We start from the raw sequence: 23,054 nt of genomic DNA on the forward strand, positions 1-23,054 counted from the left end.
ACCACAATATTTTGTAATTCTGAAGTGTGATGGAAACAAAGATTTTAATAGGATGAAAACAAATCAAGACACTTTTATTTGGTGATGCGTAAATGATAAATATCCACAAAAACCTTATTTCCACACATTATCATTTGTGTGCCTTACAGTTTCATCAGTAAAAACCATACATGTGTGAAGATGTAGTGGCAATTTCAATGTTAAATATCTGTAAAGGATGAAAATGGCAATGGCTACCACAAGATGCTTTAGCAATATATTTGTTACAGTGTACTCCAAAATGCACCACTGGCTACACACTACACCCTCACTACTTTCCTGCTGAATGCATTTGCTACACTTTGTGTGAAACTAAGGGTTTACACAATCACTATGACTTTAGTGATGCAGCTCCCCCACTCTGAAAATTGCTCCAGTAGTACTGGTGTAAAAGTGCTGAACTGTGTCTCTAAGTCCAGAATTCAAATAAATACTTGCAAATATTCACAAAGAAGACTCAGGGTGAACCTTTCTAGCATTTTTGCTGCTGCTTTTTTGTTTTACTTAAATCAATTTCCCCAGAGAATGGGCTCACTATGTGTAATCAGACATAGTTACCCCTTGTGTATGAGTTTCACCTGTAAATTGAGAAATATGGATGTGCTTAATGGCCAGGGCTTCCAATATGGATCTAGAGAACCAGATTTGAGTCCAGTTGTTGGCTCTGAGCAAGTCACTTAATATCCTCCAGTTAAAAGAAAATGAATCTGATCTGATGTAATGTAATCTGGTGATCATGTCAAGTGCTATAGTGCTCCAATAGGTCCTTTGGCAGTGTTTGTGCTATATGCTAAATAAAAATGAAATATATATTCACTTACAAAAACCAAAGTTTAGAGAGATGTTATAGTTAGGTTCTGAATTTACTCACACAAAAACACAGAGATTCAGCAGTTATACTTAGAGTACCTATAACTCGCATTCTAAGATAACTATAACTCGCGCCCTCGCCATTCAGTTTTTTTCCTTCAATAATCTGGCTGCTAATGTTTCATTTATATTTTTTAATGACGTGATAGACGTTGCCATGAGTGCTGTAATATTTGGGGTTATTAGCGGGGAATGGCGAGGGTGCGTGTCATAGTTAACTTAGAGCACGAGTTATAGTTATAGGAAATAACTGTAACTATAACTGCTGAATTTCTAAGGTTTAGTCTGAGTAAATGTAGAAACTAACTACGAGGTCCCCATAACCTTTGATTCTTAAGAGAATTTTGAATGGTTTTTTTTGCTTTTTTAATCTATTTCCTAACTATAACGCCTCTATAACCTTTGGGTGGGTTTTTTCAGTTGATTTCTATTGTTTTGTTAACGTAAAGTAATTTTAATTACTATACGTTAATCCAACCACCGCCGTGGCCAGACCCAGTGGCCAACCCCTATAACCTCCTGATTCCGCGTTGCGCATGTCCTTCAGTCGTGCACGGCTGTGATTGGCCGCAAAGGCCTGGCCTGCAGCCAACCCCCTATAATTACCCAATCCTGCATCATGCACGTGCGAGAGGTTGCACGAGTCTCTTAGTGTGTGAATGCATTAGTGTTTCAATGTGTCTGTGAATGCGCTGACGGTCACGACGAGTTTGTGATTATCGCGTGTGGGTGAAAAAATATCTGTTTCTCAACATATTTAGTCCTTCAAAGGCACCTATATACCAAACATAGGGCCAGGGTACCTATAGACTGACCCATTATACCACCACTGATCTTAATTTTCAACCCCAGGGACAGTGTCCCATTACCTAAAATGGCAGACGCAACTTTCTGCTCAGGTTGGGGCAGCCAATCACAGCATTTCTGTTGGCGCACGCATTCACAAATTTGCTGTGATAATCGCGAAAACATTGTAAAGGAACTGTTGCCCTAGATATACAAATGTATTTTCCCTTTAATATCTCAAATACTACTGAACAAATTTACACCAAATAACTAAAAAGCACAATCTGGGGAACAAAATCTACCTTTCTGCCAAATTTGGTTTAATTCTGTCCCAGCCAGGCCTTGCAGCCAAGCCCTTAGGACCACCCAACCCCGCGACACGCATGGCCTTAGGCCGTGAGCAGCACAGGTTGGCCATAGGGCCTGTCTCTGTTAGTGGATGTGTGAGTGGGTGCGTGAGTGTCCGGGTCTGAAAGTGGCTGCGTGAGTCTATGAGTGGGTCTGAGTGGGTGCATGAGTGTCTGAGTGGGTGTGTGTGTGGGCTCCTGGGCCTTCGAATGCATGTATGAGTGAATGAATTAGTGTATGAATGAGTCTGTGGTTTTTCTTTACATTTCTCCATAATCACGAATACTTTACAAATAATTCACAGATATTTGCGAACATTCGCGTATTTTCACAAATTATTCACAGCCAGAGATATACAAATTTATTTGCCCTTAAATATCTCCTAAACTACTGAATGGGTTGACACCAAAAAACAAAAAGCACAATCTGCTTACCGGCAGCTAGCTTTCTTCCAAATTTGCTGTAATTCCGTCCAGTGGTTTGGGCTGTAAACGTGTTGACATGTCCTATGGGAATTAACATGGGAACATGCAATGTTTTTTAGCCCCCTTTTTCTAGGCTCCTGCTTGACGGATCACCCCGAAACTTTCTGTGCATAACAAGAATCACTGGGCCACTTTTTTGGGATAACAATCTAGAAGATTCATCAAATGGTGCCAAAGATATAGGCAAGTCAAAAAACGCTGTTAGTCCAATTCACTACTTGGCCTTGTTCTAACACAAAAATGAACATGAGGCTTTACCCCATACTCTGCTATAAAAGGGATTTTTCAAATTCGATAAAATCACTGATATCAACACCATGATTTTTTGGAAGCCTTGAGATTTAGTTAACAGATGCCACAAGCCAGTGCCCCACTCTGAAAAGTGTTCCTGTTCCAGTGCAGTTCACCATCTGCCAATTTATCGGCAAATCAATAACTTGAACACAGTTAGATAAAGACATATTGAAGAGCACGGTCCAGCTCTTGACATTTACAAACAATTGCTTAAGAAAGAAATGCAAAACATTGTAAAAGTTATGTTAGTTTGGTAATTCACAGCATTTTGAAAGCATGTCTACGATTACATTAAAAAACTGTCTCCGTCTCATGTATGTTAAAGCTAGGTGTGTTCCGCAATGCCTGGAAAGCACTGCTCTGATCAGTGAAGGGTGCAAATGGGGGCACATACCCATTAATAAGGTATCCTTTGTGTCGTAATGCTGTTAGGTTAACAATATATTAGTTGTTGTTCCTGACAAGCAGAAAGTTCCATCTCAAGTTCACCTGTGTTTACATTAGAATTGGTTGTATGTTGTTTTATTTACTATTTTATTTTATTCTCATTATTTGCATTATTTGCATATTTTATATTGTTTTGTTGTCAGGTTATCATTTCAGATTGCTTTTATTATGAATTGATCATTGCATTCCTGTACTATGGTCTCCTTCTAAACATAATGCAATAGAAAAAGGAAACAAAACCACTCTCAAATTAAATGTTTTTTTATAGTATATTTGAAATAGAATTGTGGGACAGATGTATTAAGCATGTTAACGGTCGCAAACACTTCAATTCAGCATTTGAGACCGTTAAATGTTTTTTCTTATTTTCTAATTTCACTTTAGGAATTAGAAAAGCTTTTCCAACTCCTAAAATGGGATTCTGAATTGCATTCCAATTCGGTTTCTGAAAGAGGTATGTAATCCATCAACGTTTTGTGACTGAACTCTGGTTACACAACATTGATGTATTACCAGTACCTCAAAGGAGGTCCTCTTCTCCTTAGTGAATGTAAACTAAAAGTTTGTTTAAGAGGAAGCAGTGGTCCCTAGAACCACTACAAACATTTTTAGAACAGTCCTGTTTCCTTGCTGTGTTTAGGAAAAAAATAGCTTTATTAAAAAGCAGTGACAGACCTGGTGGTCTGCCGACCCCAGAAGGCCACCATTCCTGTGATGGCTCAAATTGTAGTGAGTCACAATTTGTGACTTGCCTCTAAAGTATGCATGAGGTAGGTAGGTTTCGGATTCATTATGATTCAGATTTTTTTTTAAGAACCGACTTATTAATACATAGGTTTAGTGTTAAAAATCTTAGTGGTCACAAAAAGACTGGTTGAAAATTGCGACAGGTATTTTGCAGCCAGTACTTTGCGGCCCGTAAATAGTACATATGACTCTAAGGGCCTCATTCCGACCCTGGCGGTACAAGACCGCCAGGGCCGGGGGCAACGGAAGCACCGCCAACAGGCTGGCGGTGCTTCATTGCCCATTCTGACCGCGGAAAGGGAATCCAGCGGTTTCCCGCCGGATTTCCCCTGCTTGGGCAGAACCTCCACCCTTCCCGCCATCCACCGCCAGGAACAGGATGGCGGGAACGGGTGTCGTGGGGCCCCTGGGGGCCCCTGCACTGCCCATGCCACTGGCATGGGCAGTGCAGGGGCCCCCTAACAGGGCCCCAGAGAGATTTTCACTGTCTGCAATGCAGACAGTGAAAATCGCGACGGGTGCAACTGCACCCGTCGCACCCCTGCAACACCGCCGGCTCCATTCGGAGCCGGCTTCAATGTTGCAGGGGCTTTCCCGCTGGGCCGGCGGGAGCTCCCTTGGCGGGCGCCCGCCAGCCCAGCGGGAAAGTCAGAATGGCCTCCGCGGTCTTCTGACCGCGGAGCGGCCATTTGGCGGTTCCCGCCAGGCGGGCGGCGTCCGCCGCCCGCCAGGGTCAGAATGACCCTCTAAGTGTCTTAGTAAGATGGCTAAAAAAAACAAAAAGGCATTTTAATATTTTTGAGGATAAGCTTAAAAGGAGTAGGCAAAAAAGAAACGTATAAAGCTGAAGTAAACACTTTATAGCACCATTTTCCAACGTATTGACAAAACAGCAGTAGGTTTTGCAGGAAAGCAGGTTTTAACATGGGCTGACACTTTGGGGCCGCCATCGCTACAGGAGCAGCAGCAGATGGAGGTCTTTTGTCACCATAGGCAAAGTATCTGTTTTGTTGTCACACCGCTTTTCCCTTGACCAAGCAAATGGTGTGGTGCTAACCCTTATGGATTTTTTATTCACATACAGCAAGCAGGCTATCTGCAGGACATTGCTGAATGTATGAATGAAAAAATACAAACTTTTAAAGTTAACAGGGCACAATCAGTTAAGCACACAATGCTGATATCTTTGGATATCTATGTATTTGTGTGTGTGTATACGTATGCATATATTTGCATGTTATCACTACAGGGCCTACACAGCCTTTCATCTTTTTGAGATCGATAAAGTGAGTACTATCAGATTTGGTATTTGAACACCCATTATGGAAATGACTTGGAAATGGCAAAACCACTGCATTAAGTGCTGTATAAGAAGCACACCGGCGCATTATAAATACATTCATATCATGCAGGGCCACTCGGGGCTTCTCTCCCAGAAAATCTGTAACATGTTCTAGTAAGTAGTGCATTTTAAGCACATTAGGAGAGTAGCGTTGTTCAATGCTGGTAGGGTTTATGAACCACTTCACATGGGACTTTAGATGTTCTCTTCCAAGATGTGTGAGGAGACTGTGGTGCACAGAAGAGTTGTGAAAGCTCAAAAGTAAAAGCACTCAGTTTCATAAATGTTTTACTGGTTTAGAGTCACTACTCGAGTGAGCACGTCCCCTTCAAGTCAACACAAACATCAAGAGATGTATTTGTACTTTTCTGTAGCGCACACAAGGCTCTCAGTAGGTCTTTGCGCTTTACAGAGTCCATTGGATACAACACAGATAAATACAGTATAAAAGTGTGGGAGGTCGGGCATTTCTCATTCTGCAGGGTGCGGATGGAGGGTACATTTTCGGTTAAGATATAGCTATAATGTTCAACTGAAACACATCTCACAACGGAGGAAAACAAGAGCAGAACTCAACGAATCAGCAACAACACAAAGTTTCTACAATTCTAATAGAAAAGAGTCTGTGTGCACTACCTACAGCGCTTTACTTGGGATGAAATTTGAGGGGACATAAAGTTCCACAAAACATTATTTGTTTAAAGGCATGGCTAGCAGCGAAATGCGGGACCCTGTGGCGCAAGGGGTGGTTGGCGGGGCAACCCTTCACGGTCCCCCAAACCCACCCGGATCTCCATTCAGCCTATGCTCAATGAATATCTGAGATGTGGTCAACTCAGGGGCCTCTTTTCCTATTCTGCAGAGGGCCCCATCACTTTACGTGACGCCACTGGACATGGCTTAAGATGTTTTGGGTACAGCCTACAAGGCATATGTAGCAAAGGAACCATTATATGAGGTGTGGCCTGTGTTACTAAGGGAGTGGTCTGACATGGGTAAATGATTGTTGCACCTCTTTGAAATAATTACCGATTAAATATAAGTCTCTGCAAAGATTGCTACACACTGTTTAAGATGTATATTGCACCCTTATTCAGAATGGGAAGGAGAATTCAGAAAATTCTTTTTTACAAGTAACAATATCTCAGAATTGACTGACTACAACATTTTTAAAGCCTACACCTCCCACCTCAGCTGTGTGCTTCCACTGAAAGAGAGTGATTGTGTTGTGCTTTTTGCATTGTGAGAATGTTTATGCTCAGTACAGTAGGGACGTGTTGTTTAAAACAGTAAGCCAATGATCAAGGCTGTAGGCCCAATATGTTTATTAGGGAAAATTGAGATAAAAGCAATAGGCCTGAGGACGTATTGTTCTTAATCTATATTAAAGCCTGGAAGTATTTTGTTACACTGAATCTCAGATTACAGCAATAGGGAAAGGGTTTGGCGGTGGTTATGCCCTCTGACACAATGTGGGGGTACAAGCCTAGCACTGTGATAATCCTCGTTAGCCATCTAAGGAAGGCAGTATTTTGTTTTGCCAACTGGAATTTTGTATACATTTGTAATCTCATGAATGTATGCCTGATGGTTGTCTTGGGGCAAACCTGACTCTCAATACATAGGTCTGCGATGGCTACGGCAACAAGTCAATAACAAAGTCTAAGGTCTGATTGATTCACTGAGAAGAATTATGTCCTATTCCATAGGTCTGATCTGATTGTTATGAAAATGTACAACAAAAGAAGTAGGCCTAATTTATTTATTATGAAATGCTTATGCTAAAGCCAATAAGACGAGCGTAGCATGTCATTGCACTGTGTTCAGGCTGTAGACAGGTGTTTTGTTACATGAACTCTAACAGATTACCATAGTAAGCAAGGGTTTTGTTATTGGTCACCCTCTCTGACAAACTTTGGGAAAATAATCTTCTCAATGTGACTACCCTTATTAGGCACTTTTTAGAGGATTTATATATTGTTTGTCGACTGAAATTTCTATGTATTTGTCATTTTATAACTGTATGCCTGGTGTTAGCCAGTATTGGTTTATTGGGAAAAGCTATGGGCTTGACAACGCTAGCAGGCCCGTTTTCTTTACTGCAAAAATCATGTGTTAAAGACCATGGGCTTTTAAGGTTGGATTGTTATTACACTGTGCTAAAGCCTGTAGGTAGGTATTTTTTACATAGACTTTCCCAGGCTGCAAGAGTAGGCAAAGGGAGTTGATGCTGGTGACCTACATGAAAAATCTGTCTGGGTAGAAGTTTTAGAATATGATAATACTTATCAGGCTCTCTTAGGTGGGGCTGTTGGTCAGCCTTTTTCTACTATAAGCCTGTGTAAGTTTAATTTACATTTCTATCCATGATGGCATTACAGCATACAGTTTCATAGGGAGGGCAACTGATTACCCTTTATTAGAGCACTGGAATGTTGGATGCTCCACTGAAGACAACTACGTGGTTAGGGCTTATAATGGCTGGTATCTGCCCTGCTGCAACATTTCGATGTTTATCTTTCTATATCTCCCTTTTTAATTCAGAATATTCTTGGTTGATAGGTGCAGTGCTCTAATAGCCTTATAGCCCTTCTGCCTCGGGCTATACCAGTTTTTAAAGGCCCTCTGACTCGTTATAGGCAATGAACATAAAGTGCTGAGCGAACCTTCTAAATAAGGCTTACTATATAAAATGAATGTAAATCTCTGATGGGCTTCCCAAGGGGGATCTGACCCTCGTGTACATGCGAAAAATGCCTTCTGTCTTGTGCCAAACTGATGAGAGAGGAACAAAGATAAAGTGCAAATGAGTGACTTATTTCCACAGACACCTTCACCCACTGTCACCCAGTCCTCCTTTTCTACCAGCAGTTGTCATCTCACAGGGGCAGGGCTACGACTGTGATCGGAAAAAGGCAGCAAATTTCCCTTCTGGTCCTCTTTGCTTAAAGCACGCGTTTAAGAGCAGCCCTGGAAGAAACTTGCCACGCCCATTTCCCCAAGAAAGGGGTGCATGGAAGCACACGTGTTTTTTTTAATGGCACTTGTTACCATTGTCTTTCAATTTAGTAACACTCTAGAAATGCCTGTTAATATCACCCAACTCAGTTGTACTCATATTTAGCGCCTTGAAGGGAGGAAGGCTGAGTTGGACAAACAAAAGATTCGACTTTGTTACCTTTGAGTTGCCTACAGATTGTAATGGAAGGAATGTTAATACACTGCCCTTTCTTGTATCTGAGGGCCCAATGTATCAGCCGGTGAGATAGCTCAGTGGCTTACGGCACCTGCTGCATTGAGCTATACGCAATGAGCAGACGCCAGCTCCCAGCATTGGTAATATTGATCAGGTGGTTCAATTATCTTCTGAAGTGCACATATGTAATCTGCAGGTCACAGATTTGAAGCCTAGTAGGGTCTAAAACATGGATTCTGTGGGTTAATGAATTTATTACCGAGATTCAGGTGTAACTTTCAAATTACACGTACCAGTCCTTGTAAGATAGTACAGCTGGTTTTGCAGCGACTGCAAAAACCTATGTGAAATGAACAGGACATACGTTTTAATTCCTGCGTGATTAACAAACTTTTATTCTTCAGGAGGAAATAAAACGACGCTGGCTGGCTATTGACATCTGTTATTAAGTGCAAAGAGCCAACTAAGTCTGTGTTTGTTTTTATATAGATGGCCATGGGTAGTCTGATTGTTCACCTAGACCTAAAATACATTACATATAGCGTGAGTTCAATTTTCATGTTATTTCCCCTATGTACTGCTCTTGACAACTACACAAAAGACTGGAAATAATCAGCAGTTTCTGCTACCTCTAATTCCTATATGTCCTTTTGTCGTATACTTCATCGTCATATTGGACACACTAATGTATGTTGTCATCAGGTAGTGGTTTACCACCAGGACACGTCTCATGTACTGATTATTTCACTGTATTGTGGTTTACCACGAGCACAAATGTCATGCACATTATGATGTAATTACGTAATGGTTTGTCATCAGGACACACCCAATGAAGGCTACGTAGTCATCATATCGTGGTTTACCATAAGGACATATTCTATGACGATGCACCTCATGCATGTCTATTAGGATATATATCCATATGTCCTTATATTTTGCTTTATCATCGGGGTAAACCTCATGCAGGCCTCGATGTCATCATATTTTGATTTACAATCAATACACACCTCATAAAGGCTATGATGGCAACTTTGAAGTCATCCTGCAATCATGTAAAACAGAATCTACATAAAGTTAGGCCAAGGGTCAGATTGACAGGACGGACAATCAGCCATTGCCTGAGGGGTCTGTGGTATAGTCCAGCTGCTGGGCTGTTTTTTGTGGCTGAAAATAAACTCCCAACATATGTCCAGGCCACCTTGGTCTCTGGCACAACCCGAAAGGCTGCTGCTGCTGGGGAACAGCAGAGGTCAGACCTTAGTATGACCAAGTACAGACCCTGGGTGGCTTACTGTCATGTGCAGTAGGACAATGGGCCAAACGAGGGGGCACATCATGTGATGGGTCTCCTCCCATCCTGAGTCACTGAGCGTGACAACGAGGCCTTGGGGAATGGCAATGCTGTTTTTGAGCATCAAAGTTGGCCCTAATGTTTACATAGGGGTAGAGTGAAAGGGCCTTGTGTGTGCAAGAAGCCAGATTACATACAGTGGCTATCTAAGAGGCTCTACTTTGGTCTCCAGCAGCAGACAGATGAGCTTCGGGTGTCTGCTGGCACCTTGTCAAAACTGGGAGGGGGCTCACTTTTTTCCATTGAGAGACAATAAAAAACATAAGGCTAAAAACCAAACTGAGCAAAAAGAAAATGTTTTTGACAACTCAAAACAATTATTTTTTTTACAGCATTACTGTCAAAAACATTCATTCTGAGACAAAATGACAGAGAATGGAGAATACACATGGCTGGGATGTAACAAAATGGAATGAGTGAGGGAAGCAGTGTGGGAACAAAAGGAAACGAGGTGTGCAGCATGGAGAAGAATGACAGAAAGGGGGAAAGAGTTGAAGAAATTAAGAGAGAGGAAAATATTTCCCCTTATACTAGCTAAGCAACATTTTATAAAAAAGACCTTATACACAAGTGTGGGACATTTTTTTGTTTTTGTGCCCGAGCCTGATTTTGTTCCCAATCCGACCCTGGTTAGGCCTGGAACTGGAACTGACACACTAGGTAAGCAAGTGTTAAGAGTCGGGAGACCTACGACAGGAAGTTTAGTTGAAGATAGGCCCCTGATAAAATGAGGATGTGGGAGTGGTAAGGATGGCAATTGTTTAGAGTGCAGGGAACTTACTATTTGTAGGACTCTTGTTTTGGGAATATTAGTATGTAAGGCTTTGCCAAAGGTTATAGGATGTGATCTCTGCTTCATCCTGATTAAAGGTGGCCTTTTGTACAAAGACACCCATGTCTGTGGTCTTTCCTCCCCCAAAATGTTCACGGCATTGCATGAGGAGAAATAAAAATAAAAAAATCAAGGATCGCAATAAAAAAATGTTAATGCTGAAAACAAAATGCTGCCTGAGGAGAAATAAATAATGCGCACTAATTTATCATAACGACTTTGTGTTCGTTGTCCATACTAAGATTCTCTTCATTTTCTGTCACTGCAGGCCGCAAGTTCCTTATTGCCAACGCGCAAATGGAGAACTGCGCCATTATCTACTGCAACGATGGCTTCTGCGACATGTTCGGCTACTCACGGGTGGAGGTCATGCAACGGCCCTGCACCTGTGACTTCCTCGCGGGGCCCGAGACGACTAACAACTCCATCGCCCAGCTGACCGAGGCCCTGCTGGGCTCCGAGGAGCGGAAACTGGAGATCCTCTACTACCGGAAGGAAGGTGAGGCGGCGGTCCGCGTCACAGTGTTCCCTCCAATGCACAGCGAGGGCACCCCCATGTCACCGAAAGTGACGTCAGAATTCGGAGCTATAAAAATTAACTTAGCCAGGCCTAGGGGGCCGTGCTTTGTGGTTAAATGTGCCAGTGACGAACAAGGTTCCAGTCTACCAATCGCATCTCTCCTTCGGATGCAGAAATTTAAATAATGGTATTCAAAAATAACTATATATATTTACTAATAATACATTGGACCACAGTATTTCTGTAGTCGAGATTTCGGTACTTATATTATTAATTAATATTATTGTTGCCGAAAATTTGACATTGACATTGCGATGTCACTCAAAGGCATGCGCTTTCAGACGTTTGCAGAGTTTGTTTGGTGCTTCTAACTGTGGTGGCTGTTTCCTCTGTCGTCTTTGGTCTCTGCTATCTGAAGATATTTCCGGGTCACCTTCCCCATTCAAAAATCAGCTGTGGCTGTTCACCTCTTCAAGCGGCTGCGCGCAGGTGTCAGATCTGTGCCACCAGTCGAGCTGCCCAGTACCTGGCAGGTGATCTAGAAAGAACGCATTAAGCGTGCATGATTGACAAATGACTGCCGAAGAGAGCTTCGCATATTTCTCCGCTGTAGGCGTTCGCCTGGCTAGGTGTGGGAAATCTTCCGGATATTTACAGGTAACACTTGGGAATCACCCCTTGATTGCTATGGAAAGCAGTGAGTTCCTTACAGGGAACTCGGCGGTGGTTAAAATGCTATCGGGAATTTCCCTTGGAGACTTCACCATGGCAGCAAGAACCTAAGGGGAATATAAAGCGAAACAGGTTAGTTGATGCTTGCGAGCAACCCTGGCCTGTCCACACTTATCCAGAGTGGAGAGGGAGGACGAAGCAACAAGGGAACAATAATTGACAATACCGATATGTCAGTATTTCTTGTGTTAATGTACGTAAATACCGACATGCACAAATAATTCTTGCATACAAATAGCACATCAAATCCAGACCTATTGACTTTGACAGTGCCTGTTTCTTCTACCAATCACTTAAAGGTCTAAACTTCTCCATGTGATGTAGCTTCTATAGCATTTTTCTTTGAGATGCAACCAAAATCGTAAAAACAGAAGTCCAAAACATTCTCTGGAGGACAGGAGGGGTGAAATTCTCAGCCGGGAATGTCCAAATTATCTCAGCAAAATGGTTATGAATGTGAATGAAAGGAAAATCAATTAGGAGCAGCTGCGGCAGGGCTGAAAGTATGCACAGGGTCATTAAAGAGACAGGCACCTTTTATCATAGAAATGTCAAACATTCAAACAGCATTCTGCGCCATAACCAGAGAATGTCTAATGACCTCCTTCCCAATTACAAGAGTGAGATAAGTGGCTTTTAAAGTTCATCAAAGCGCTTTTTTTTACTGTGAGAAAGCTGAGCACAGGCAGCAAGTATGTCAGTAATATGCTCAAACATTTCCAACTGAAAAATTATATGGACGCTTCTGTCCTCTATTAGAGTATGGTGGGGGTGTTCTAATGTCATGTCTGTAGTCGGTAGTACTTGTCCTTGCCATGCACTGCTTGTGCCCTCACATATCACATCGCCCCTGACATCCCTAATGGTATCTGAAACGACATCACTAACACTGTGCATGGGCACGGCGTAGTTACTTTAGGGCCCAAGTTAAGGTTACTTAAGATCCCCATTGTGAATTTCAGTGGTTGTGTTCCTTTAAAACATTATGTTATAGCTGACATTTTCACCTAACTATAACCTTCATTTAACCTTTAGTTTTTTATGTGGAATTCTGAGGTGTTTCTTTAAATATAAAGTAACATATCATTACAATTCTTAACTATAATGTAACATTAACCTTTAGTTTTTTCAGTGATTATGTATACCCCACACACCCATGCGTGTGTGTGTAGATTAATACACACACACACACATATATATAAATATAACCTACAAAGCGTTTTTTGTTTTGCTAACAACTTTGGTGCAAATTTTTCAAAACTCATAGACTTAGCTCCTTTCAAGACGCAAGTGCTGTCTGCAAAGTTTCGGGGTGATTCCTTAAGTGGGGGCCAATAAAAAGGGAGTGTCTCAAAACACCTTTCCCCATGCAATGTCTACAGGGATTTTGCAATTTCTGAACATGACTACAGCCCAAACTGCTGAACGGATTTACACCAAATTTGTCAGAAAGCTAGATCTTGGTCCAGAAAGATCTCTATTAGTTATTTGGTGCAAATCTGTTCAGTAGTTTTGAAGTTATTAATGAAGAAAAAACGATAATTAGGGACATGGATCCTTCACAGATTTGCGGATATATCTTGAGATGAGCTCCAAAGAGCTGTGGCTTACAGACAGCAGGACACTTTCAAGATTGGGGTGCTAAGCCTTTAACAGCATGTGAATGAGAAGGTGAAAAAATGAAATTGGCAGGCAGTGCTAGTTTGTAAGATGGCTCAGTAAGATAAGCGCTGGCCTCTAGCTATTCTAGCCAGACAATCACAAGTCTGAATCCCAGCAAATCTAAAATGCTTTAAAATGGCAAACCCACACTCTGATCTGGTATTGATCAAGAATATTATTACTTTACAATCACATTTTTCTGTTGAAGATGCCAACAAAATTGCATCTATAGGCTACAAGAGTAGCAACATAAGCCTAGTAACCGAGGTACCCCATATTACTTTTAAGAGGGGCAAACAAATCACTACAGCGATTTTCTACTAACAGGCATGAAACCAAACAATGTGAAAATAAAAATAAAAATGTTTTTTTCCATCGTCCCAATGCTCTCAAAGGTAAACGCAGTTGAGTGTGAAAGCCAGGCAGATATTCTGTTGCCTCTTGTCAGCACACTGAAGTTCAGGCTGTGGAACAGTCCCTCTATCTGTGGCAGGCTACGTAGTCCTTTGTCACTGTCGGCAACACATACCGGTTTTCCCGTCATTTTATTAGCAGTGCGGACCATCAAATTGATAATTGCCTGCACTTAAGGAATGATCATGTTACTGTAGCAGTTCTGCGCACGCATAAACACACAATTTGCTCATGGCCAGAAACTTCTCATTTTACATTGAGTTTAACAAAGAGAAAAAGTAGAGTTTCAACATTAGTGCCTGTCAGACCATGTGGCTGACACATAATAAGGGATATGGTTTTATACCACCGTTAAATCAATAATTTCAGTTACTGACGTAGGTGACGGGCACCATAGCGGCCATCTTGCTGGCAACAGGCAAGGTGCTCACCGATCTGTAGTTAAAAGGCTGTCATCGGGACAAACATACATTGACACTCATCTCTAGTGCAAAAGGTCATTTATTTAGGACAGGATTTAACATAAACAACAACAACTTTGAACTGTATGAAATCCTTCTCGCCCAACTTTCAACTTAAAAGCTTCCTCATGCCCTTCCTTCTCTTCTAATAGCTTTCTTCCAATCCCCTCTGCTAGACACTCCCCTCTTCCTTCCATGCCCTCCTTGTTTGTAAACAATCCTCCCCCCCATTCTGATCCTTCACCTCATTTTTCCCCTTGGAAGGGGGGAACAAGCCCACATCTGGCTCTCCCCCCTCCCCCATTTCCTGCCACCCAGGAAAACCCATGTGGCGTTTTTCTGCCCCACCCGGCAAATCTTCGTTTGCCCCCTGATTCTTGCTCATTTCTTAATCCACAGGTTCTCCCCCCATAGCTTCTCTAGCATCAGCCTCAAACCCATCAAATAATATGCATTTCCCAATTGCGATAAATGTACTCCGTCATCTCTGAACAATGGCCCCTCATGCTCCTTAATGTCCTCGTGCCTCAGCACCTTAATCCCTTGGGCCCAGCAAAATACCCTCATTGCCCTATTCAACTTTTTCCGAGCCCGTTCAATGGCTCCATGATTTATTGCCCCTCTCCATACCCGCCTGGGTATAAATTCTGTCCATACCAGACATGTCCCGCACAGGTTCCGCTTCAATAGCTCCAAATCTTTTTGCATAAATTGTATCAGTGTGAGCCCTGATTGCCTCACCAAGTCATTTTCTCCCAAGTGTATCAGCAACAAATCCGGGCATCCCCACTGCGGCAAATTCCCTGTGATAAATGGGAGTAAACTCCCCCACCTCATTCCGCTCTTTCCCCACCAACGCACTTCGTGGTGTCTGCTGGGCAGTCCCATTGATCTGCCGTAGATCTGTTTTTCCGCGAATTTCGCTGCCCAATGTACGAATGAATGGCCGACCAGCCAAGTCACAGTCTTATCGTTCCTCGGTCCGGCCACACATCCTGTAAAGAAACAACACTATAAAAACTGTAATGTACTGCTAAACCCCCTCCCCCCCAACCTGGGCTTCATTATGGCCTAACATAGCGCTCGCAGCATCTGGATTTCCATCTACCTATTGCTTTAATCTTAGCCCAATCCCATCCCAAATGAGCTGCTGCTGTTGCTGCCCCGATCCTAAAGGAGTGCGTTCCAAAATCCCCCGCTTGCCGACCAGTCCTACCCAAAGCCATCCTCAAAACCTGCAGCAACTGGTAGCTAGTGATTTTCTTTCCTGAAGCATGCACAAACACTCCTGTTTCCCCTGCCCGTCCCCACTTTTGCTTGAAAACCATCCACTCTTTCACTGGGCATGAGAGATCGTCACCTCCTTTCTCCAACCATACCCACTTCCCTTTTCCTACCTGGTCCGTCTTGGACTTCCTGAGCCATATGCCTAATCTCCCTTGATGCATGCAGATCTCCTTCTCCTTCACTCCGCAGTCCTTGCCTACGCCTAACAATTCAGATACCCTAAAAGCCCCGAAAAACATCCAGACCATACACAACCTGAAAAGTCCTACTTCGTGCTCATCCGTGCAACATACTGGCAAGACATGCAAAAGTTCTTTCAGTATCCCAAAAGAAATGGCCTCTCTAGCCTTACTTCCCTCCCCGGCCCTAACCCTGCCCCATCCTTTCAGCATTTTCCCCAGTAAATCATTCCGTGCTGGGTCCGTACCGAAGAAAAGCTTCCCATAAAAGGAGACACCTGCTAATTTCCCGCCTATCGTGGCTGGGGATAGCCCCTCCTGTATCAGATACAGCACAAAGCGTAAGGCCCGTGCTTCCAAACGCTCAGACCCCTGAGCCCAAAAATTGCCCTCAAACTTCTCAAAAGATTGAAAATCCAACCATGCCAGCCTGTAACTCCGCCTCGTAGAGACTGCCAAAGACATCTCCACCAGCCCCGAGATCATCATGCCCCCCACTCCCAAATGTCTGCCGGGACCGTAGTCTTGGACTGCTCTGCTCCTGGCGCCAGGTCGCGAAAACGCCGCCACTGTGAACGAGATAGGGAGTCTGCAATCTCGTTGTATACCCCTGGTATATGTGCAGCTTTAAAGATAACATTGAGAGATAAACATTGCAGCATAAATTGACGCAATAAACGCAAAACTCTTAAATCTCTGGCTCTCTGTCTGTTTACCAATTCCACCACTGTCATATTGTCCACCTGGAAAACTACCGTCCTGTTGGCCAGTTCCCGTCCCCAGACTGCCAGTGCCACCAACAAAGGGAAAAACTCCAGGAACGCAATACTCCTCCCTTGTTGTAACCACTGCTGTGGCCATGTCTCCGCGCACCACCTCCCGTCCCAGTAAATGCCAAAACCCGACGCGCCTGCTGCATCTGAAAATATTTGAACTTGCCATACTGTGTCTGCCTCACCAAAAGACATTGGTACCCCATTAAATCTTTTCAGGAAAATCTCCCATACCTTTATGTCCTCCCTCAGGGCCAAGGAAACTCTTATCCTATGGTGAGGTAACACTGCCCCTGACATGGACAATCCGAGTCTTCTACAAAAAGTACGTCCTCCCCTCACTACTCTACACGCAAAATTGAGATAGCCTAGTAGCTTTTGTGCAGTCCGCAACTCCATTTTGTGCAAAGTTCGCACAGCTGCTAGGCATTCTAGGATTTCCTTCACTTTGGATGCTGGCAGTCTTGCCACCATTAGCTCCGCATCTAACTCTATGCCCACAAAGGTCATGATTGACAGCGGGCCCTCCGTCTTTTCCGGTGCCAATGGCACTCCTGTCTGCTGCATAAGACTCTGAAAGGCTGCCAAAGCCCTTCCACATGCCCCAGATGCTGCTTCCCCTACAAACAGAAAATCATCCAGATAGTGTGTCACTGCTTTGTGGGCGCTTGTTTTCACAAAAACCCACTGCAGGAAAGTACTGAAAGTTTCAAATAGCGCGCATGATATCGCGCAACCCATAGGTAGAACCCTGTCCACGTATATGGCCCCATCTAGCTGCATGCCTAGCAGGTCGAAATCTGCTGGATGAATTGGTAACAGACGGAAGGCAGACTGTATATCACATTTCGCCATTTCCGCTTTTAAACCGCACCTCAATACTAATTTTACTGCATCATCTACTGACGCGTACATTACCTTGGTATCTTCCTGTGCTATAAAATCATTTACTGACGCCCCCTCCGGCCATGACAGATGATGTATAAGCCGGAATTCGCCTGGCACTTTCTTGGGTACTACCCCTAGTGGGGATATCATCAAATGATCCATTGGCCATTCGAGGAATGGACCTGCTATTCTCCCAAGTGTCACTTCTTTGTCTATTTTGTCGCGTATTACTTGCGGCTGTTCTTTAGCTGACCGTAAATTGTCTGCCCAACGCCTCTGCCGAGGACCTTGATAACCTACCCTAAAACCTTCTCGAAAACCCCATTCCAATTGTCTAGCCCTATTCTTGTCCGGATACCTGTGTAGCCATGGCAACAAAACTTCTAATTTAACTGGTGTAGGCCCCTTTTGGCGCAGGAGCACCCTGTGAGCCTCTTCCTCTTGCCGCCCTCCATTGTTCTGCTGGGCTGTTGAGGGAGAAACATTATATGACTGGGTGACGACCCCCGCACTTGGAGCAGTCATGTTTGAACCTACATTGAGCCCTTGAACAGAAACCCTTGTTGAAGTTCCAACAAGCCCCTGTGTTCCCCGCCTGCGTTTTTGTAGTATTTCCCGCCCCTCCCAAGGCGGGGCACGCCTGAAAGGGCTTATATGTTACCGGCAAACCGCTCGCCGTATGCGTGGATGCCGCTGCCTGTGCGGACGCCATCCATTGCATCCATAGCTCCGGATCTACGTCCCCCCATGGTTTCTCAGGGTTGATGCTCACCCGTGCCCTAAACTCCTCGTCATAACTTAGCCACGCAAAGCCCCCAAAATGCATCTGGGCCTTTCTAATGATATCCATGTACTTGAAAAGCGCGATAGCCCGGTCTGGGTATTTTTCGCAGTATATGCTAGCGAAAATCAAGAAGGCGGACGTCCAGTTGTCCATGGTAATGGGAACCCTAGGCCTGCGTGCTAATTCCCACTCTTCCTCCTTGGAGCCTTCCTTGGCCTGTATGTCCCTATGTAATAGTTTGAAGACATCCACATATTCATGTTTCCATATCCTCGTCTTAGTTTTCTCCGCAACATGTGACCCTAAAGGCATGGCCAAGCCCATGTACGGAAGGCGCTTCTTGTGCGCTCCCCCTTCCTTATCCTCATCTTTCTTGCCCTCACCCGTGGGCGGGCTAACCGCTGTTGCGGTGCTGGTGGATGCCGTCTCTTTGTCCTTGGTCATGTCGCCCCTCTGTGCTACGACCTCCCCCGGGTTATCTAATACTGACCCATCTCCCACACCTATTGATTTGGTTGTGCGTGTCACCTTGCTGGCTACGCCCCCGTCACCCCAGACTGACCACCATCTTGCCTTACCTCCAATTGGTTCGTCCACATAACGCGGTGTTCGTCTTGTCATTCCGCCCCAAGGCCTTGTTGACCTCCCACTTGACGGCCCTTCGGCCATGGCGTCGTCCTGAAAAAGAAAAGCAGAGGCAGGGGTTGCGCCGCTCCTGCGCCCCCGCCCCCCCCTTTCTTAACCCCGCTCAATTCCTCATCACGCCATTCTCCTTCTTCCCAATCTCCTTCCTCTTCGTCATAATCCAATTCCAATTCATGTTCTTCTTCCCCACCTTCTTTGTTTTCCCTATACCCTTGAGATCTGTTTGCCGATAGTTCAGTTGTATTCTGCCCCACATGGCGTCCGCCAACCTGCTGCTGTCCCCGTTCCCGCGGTGTAGAGAAGGCCGCCGTAGACCCCTCTATTGCTTCGTTCCAACGCGCTTGGGCCGTATTGCGCCCAGTTGGTGCCCTCTTTTTCTTGCCAACCTCTGACGTTGGCTTTGTGGTGCCTTTCCCCACATGGCCGCCTAAACCACTGGGGCTTCCCAAGCCAACCTGCCCTTCGGCCGCACCAGCCTCCTGGACCCTACCTTCTCCTGCCTGCGGTATCCAGACCCAGCTTCCCCCTCCGGCCCCTGCTGCCTGCCCCCTTTCCCTGTCCGCGACTTCTCTGGCCTGTTTGTTATCCTCTTGTCGCCGCCACACCTCCTCCCTGTCCCTGCATAATTGTGTCCACCTGGCCTCCGTTTCAGCCACGGCCCTACGCTGCTTGCGGATTCTGGCTTCTAGGTCCCATGCATCTGCCTGGCCCCATGTTGCCTGAGTGGCGGGTCCGGGCATACCCCCCGCAAAAGCCTCGTCCCTGTCTAGATGCTTAGGTAACTTCGCCTGGCGTGGGGCCGGTTTGGCCCGGCTCGCCCCTCCTCTGGGTCTCCCCATGTATTTCCCTCTTTTTTTGGCTGGTGGCCCGTGCCCCTTGAGTAAGGTATTTCCGCTCTTGGGACATGATAAATCCAAAGGTGTCTGAATCTCGCTGGGTCCCGGCACTGGCTGCTCGGTCCCTTCCCCTTGCTGCCCAAGGGCTGGCCCTGTCTTGTCATCCCCCGCTCTGCCTGCGGGCCCCCAACCTGACGGGCCTGCGCAGCCCGTTCCTGTGTCACCTGTGCCCGGGTCCTGCGTGTCCTGTGCCTCCCCTCCAAACATTAGTGGGCTAAAAGCGTTGGGGGTCTCTGGTCGTACTTCGGAGGCCTGTTTTTGCCTCACTGGGACTTCCTCCTTGTCCCCCTCCGAATCCTGTGAGTCACATGCAGCTATTGCCGCCGCTACGCCGCTAGATGCGGCCCGCGCAGGACGTGTCATGCCCACCCAGGCCTGATCTAACACCCCTGGCCTAAGCAGGTCCGCCCGTCCAGCCTCGCCCAGCACCCGCAGCGCGGCCCTGACAGCCTCTGCATCGTGTATATTGGCCATGTCCCAACTGCACTGTCCTTCTGCCCTGCCCTATGTGGGGAAACCTAAGTAGTAAACTTGCTGTGGGCCGCCGCGTCTCAGGCTCCTAGAATTTTTTTTTTTTTTTTTTTTTTTATGGGGCCCGCCTAGGCGCCGTATACTGTGAGGGCCCTAGTGGCCTGGCTCTATTGGCGAATATTTCGCCGTGCTCTGCAACCCGCGTGAGCCCCCGGCTCCTAAAACCAATACTTGTGCTTAAACTGGTGGGGGGTGGGTGCCTTCCGACCCCCAGCGCTGCCCGAGGCCGTCTCGAGGCCTCGTGCGTGACAGCTCGCGCACCGCGCTGCTTTCTGCGGTCCGCTAGCAAGAAACAGGCTTCCGCGCCTGTATCTTGCCAAATTATCTATCTTCCTGCCGGGCAGGGAAACGCCCCCGCGTCCTCAGAGGGCGCACCCCGGGGCGCGACTGCGGCCCGTGCCGACAGCAGAATCCTCTGCCCTCCGCCTCCGTGCCTTCACTAGCACGCCCGAGGAAGCCCCTGGCCCCCGCGCACTCCCGGTTCCCACCGCGGCCCCCCAAGGGACAGATGAAATGGCCCAAAAATGCCCACCCCAAACCTAACTGACCTCGCCTAGGCCCTGCCGCGAAATCCTCCCTTCCAACGCACAAAAACTTCCTCCCTCAATGGTCGGCCTGGAAAGAGGCCGACCCCACCCTTCTACCCCCTTTTAAACCCATCCTAACTCCCACCCCCACTTACCTGTCCGCCAATCCTGACGCACCCACGCCACTTCTTGTCGTCCCGAAAAGACCCGCGGAGAGACTAGAACGAGTCTCTCTCTCCGCGGGCCCCCCCATTGTAAAGTCGGTGTTCAGGCCACCGCCGGCACTTTTGCGGGTCTTGTACTAATCCGACTCAATCTGGTGAAAAGCATCACCATTTTGTCAGCGCGGCTCTGCATGCTGAGACCATAAGACGAAAGTTCACTGCAGCCAAATTCCAGTCATTACGCAGTGTGACGCAGAAATTTTTAGATGAGGGAAGTCCCTCCTCAAGGCGCTGAGTTTTGACGTCTGCACCTTGAGAATGTCGAGTGTTCTAGTTAATCCTCAGTTTGTCCTTCAAGCTGATGCAGAAGCTTTTGCCTAGCAAGGCTCGACTTCCCCATTCAAAAGTGGGTGAAATAAGGCAACATCCCAGCACCCAGACTCCCTGGCATTCCAAATGCCCGGGCCTGTCCTGACGACTGGAGTACAATGTGAAAGGCACTGGCATTACAGCCAGTAGGAGGCAGACTGTGCATGCCAACTGTAGGCTGATTCAGAAGGTGAACAACGCTTCAACAGACCAAAGGCTAAAGTGGGCAGATCCAAAGCCACACTGAGTATTAACTAGAGCATGACTAGGAGTGTGAAACATTGTTTTAGTTTTTACATATGACTAAATATAATGTCTCTTCTACCCCAAAGGGTTACTTTTCAAGAAGCAAAAGTCTTAATCCTTGATTAGTCCTGTCCAGGGCTTGATTGCTTAATTTGTAAAAGTGGTCCAAACTTATCTTCAGAAGCCTGCTACCATATGTCGGAGCTGCCAAATACCATGGCTGTCTAGTCCTGATTCCACCTCTTACCACTTTCATTCACCACTCACCACTCCCTGACCCAGGGGTGTCTTGAACCCCCCACTTTAGCAGTTATAGGGGGGTGGAGTTTTTGTTGGGCCTCTTCTGTCTGCAACACGGTAAACAAAGACTCCCATATAAAGTGAAAGAGTGGGTGGGTGCTGGTGGATGGATGGGTGTGTGAGTAAAAGGGTGGATGGATGGGTGACTGAAAGGGCTGATGGGTAGATGGATGGATGAGTAAGTGTAGGATGCTGTAAAAGAGTGGATGGATGACTGAAATGAAAGGTGGATGGCTGAATGAGTGAAAGGGTCAATGGTTCATGAGAAGGTATAGATGCATGAGTGAGTGAAAGTATGGATTACTGAGTGAAAGTGTGGATGGATTAATGGGGGAGTAACTGAGTTTGTGGTTGAGTAAAATGATGGGCGATTAAAAGGATGAATGGGTAAAAGGATGAATGCTGCAGCATCATGAACCTGCAAATGCAGCAGCTACAGCGGGTGTGACGTTCTTGATGGGCTCCTTCTATCTGCAATTAGGCAGACAAAGGTGAGTGAGTTTTTGCAAAATCTTAGAGGACAGAGCTGGTAAATTAAATATGAGAGTCTTCTACCCCAATGGTTACTTTTCAAGTAGCGTAAGTATTAATCCTTGATTCCAAGTTGTGATTTCAAATACATTTATTTGTAGATGTTGTGTGTTACACTGGTAATCCAGAGGAAACAAATATAAGTTCAGCCAACACGTGTTTCCCCCCCTAGCGGCGCGCAGGTCTGGGGCTCCCTCAAGGCTAGATATCAAGATTCTAGCTGTATGCACATGAATGTTTTTAGCAGCCGGGTCAGGACCTAGTACCAAGAGAATCCTGCGGTCCAAGGCTGGTGTTGCATGTGGTCTGAAAAAGCAGTCCAGTGTGTCTGCGGTCCAAGGATTCTTCTATTGAGTGTGTGATAGAATGGGTGGATGGATGTGAGTGAAAAGGTGGATGGATAGATGA

The 23,054-nt window shown here is 45.6% G+C and overlaps 1 protein-coding gene across 1 annotated transcript in view; it reads left to right on the forward strand.

The window, feature by feature from the left end:
• Positions 1-23,054, forward strand: part of KCNH6 (potassium voltage-gated channel subfamily H member 6) — a 732,361-nt gene that overhangs the window by 208,424 nt on the left and 500,883 nt on the right. Inside the window, exon 2 of the mRNA XM_069238011.1 lies at positions 11,006-11,236. Coding sequence (XP_069094112.1) covers positions 11,006-11,236 — 231 coding nt within the window. The remainder of the gene's footprint in view (positions 1-11,005; positions 11,237-23,054) is intronic.

Source organism: Pleurodeles waltl, chromosome 6 (assembly GCF_031143425.1).
Source record: "Pleurodeles waltl isolate 20211129_DDA chromosome 6, aPleWal1.hap1.20221129, whole genome shotgun sequence".
NCBI classification, from domain to species: domain Eukaryota; kingdom Metazoa; phylum Chordata; class Amphibia; order Caudata; family Salamandridae; genus Pleurodeles; species Pleurodeles waltl.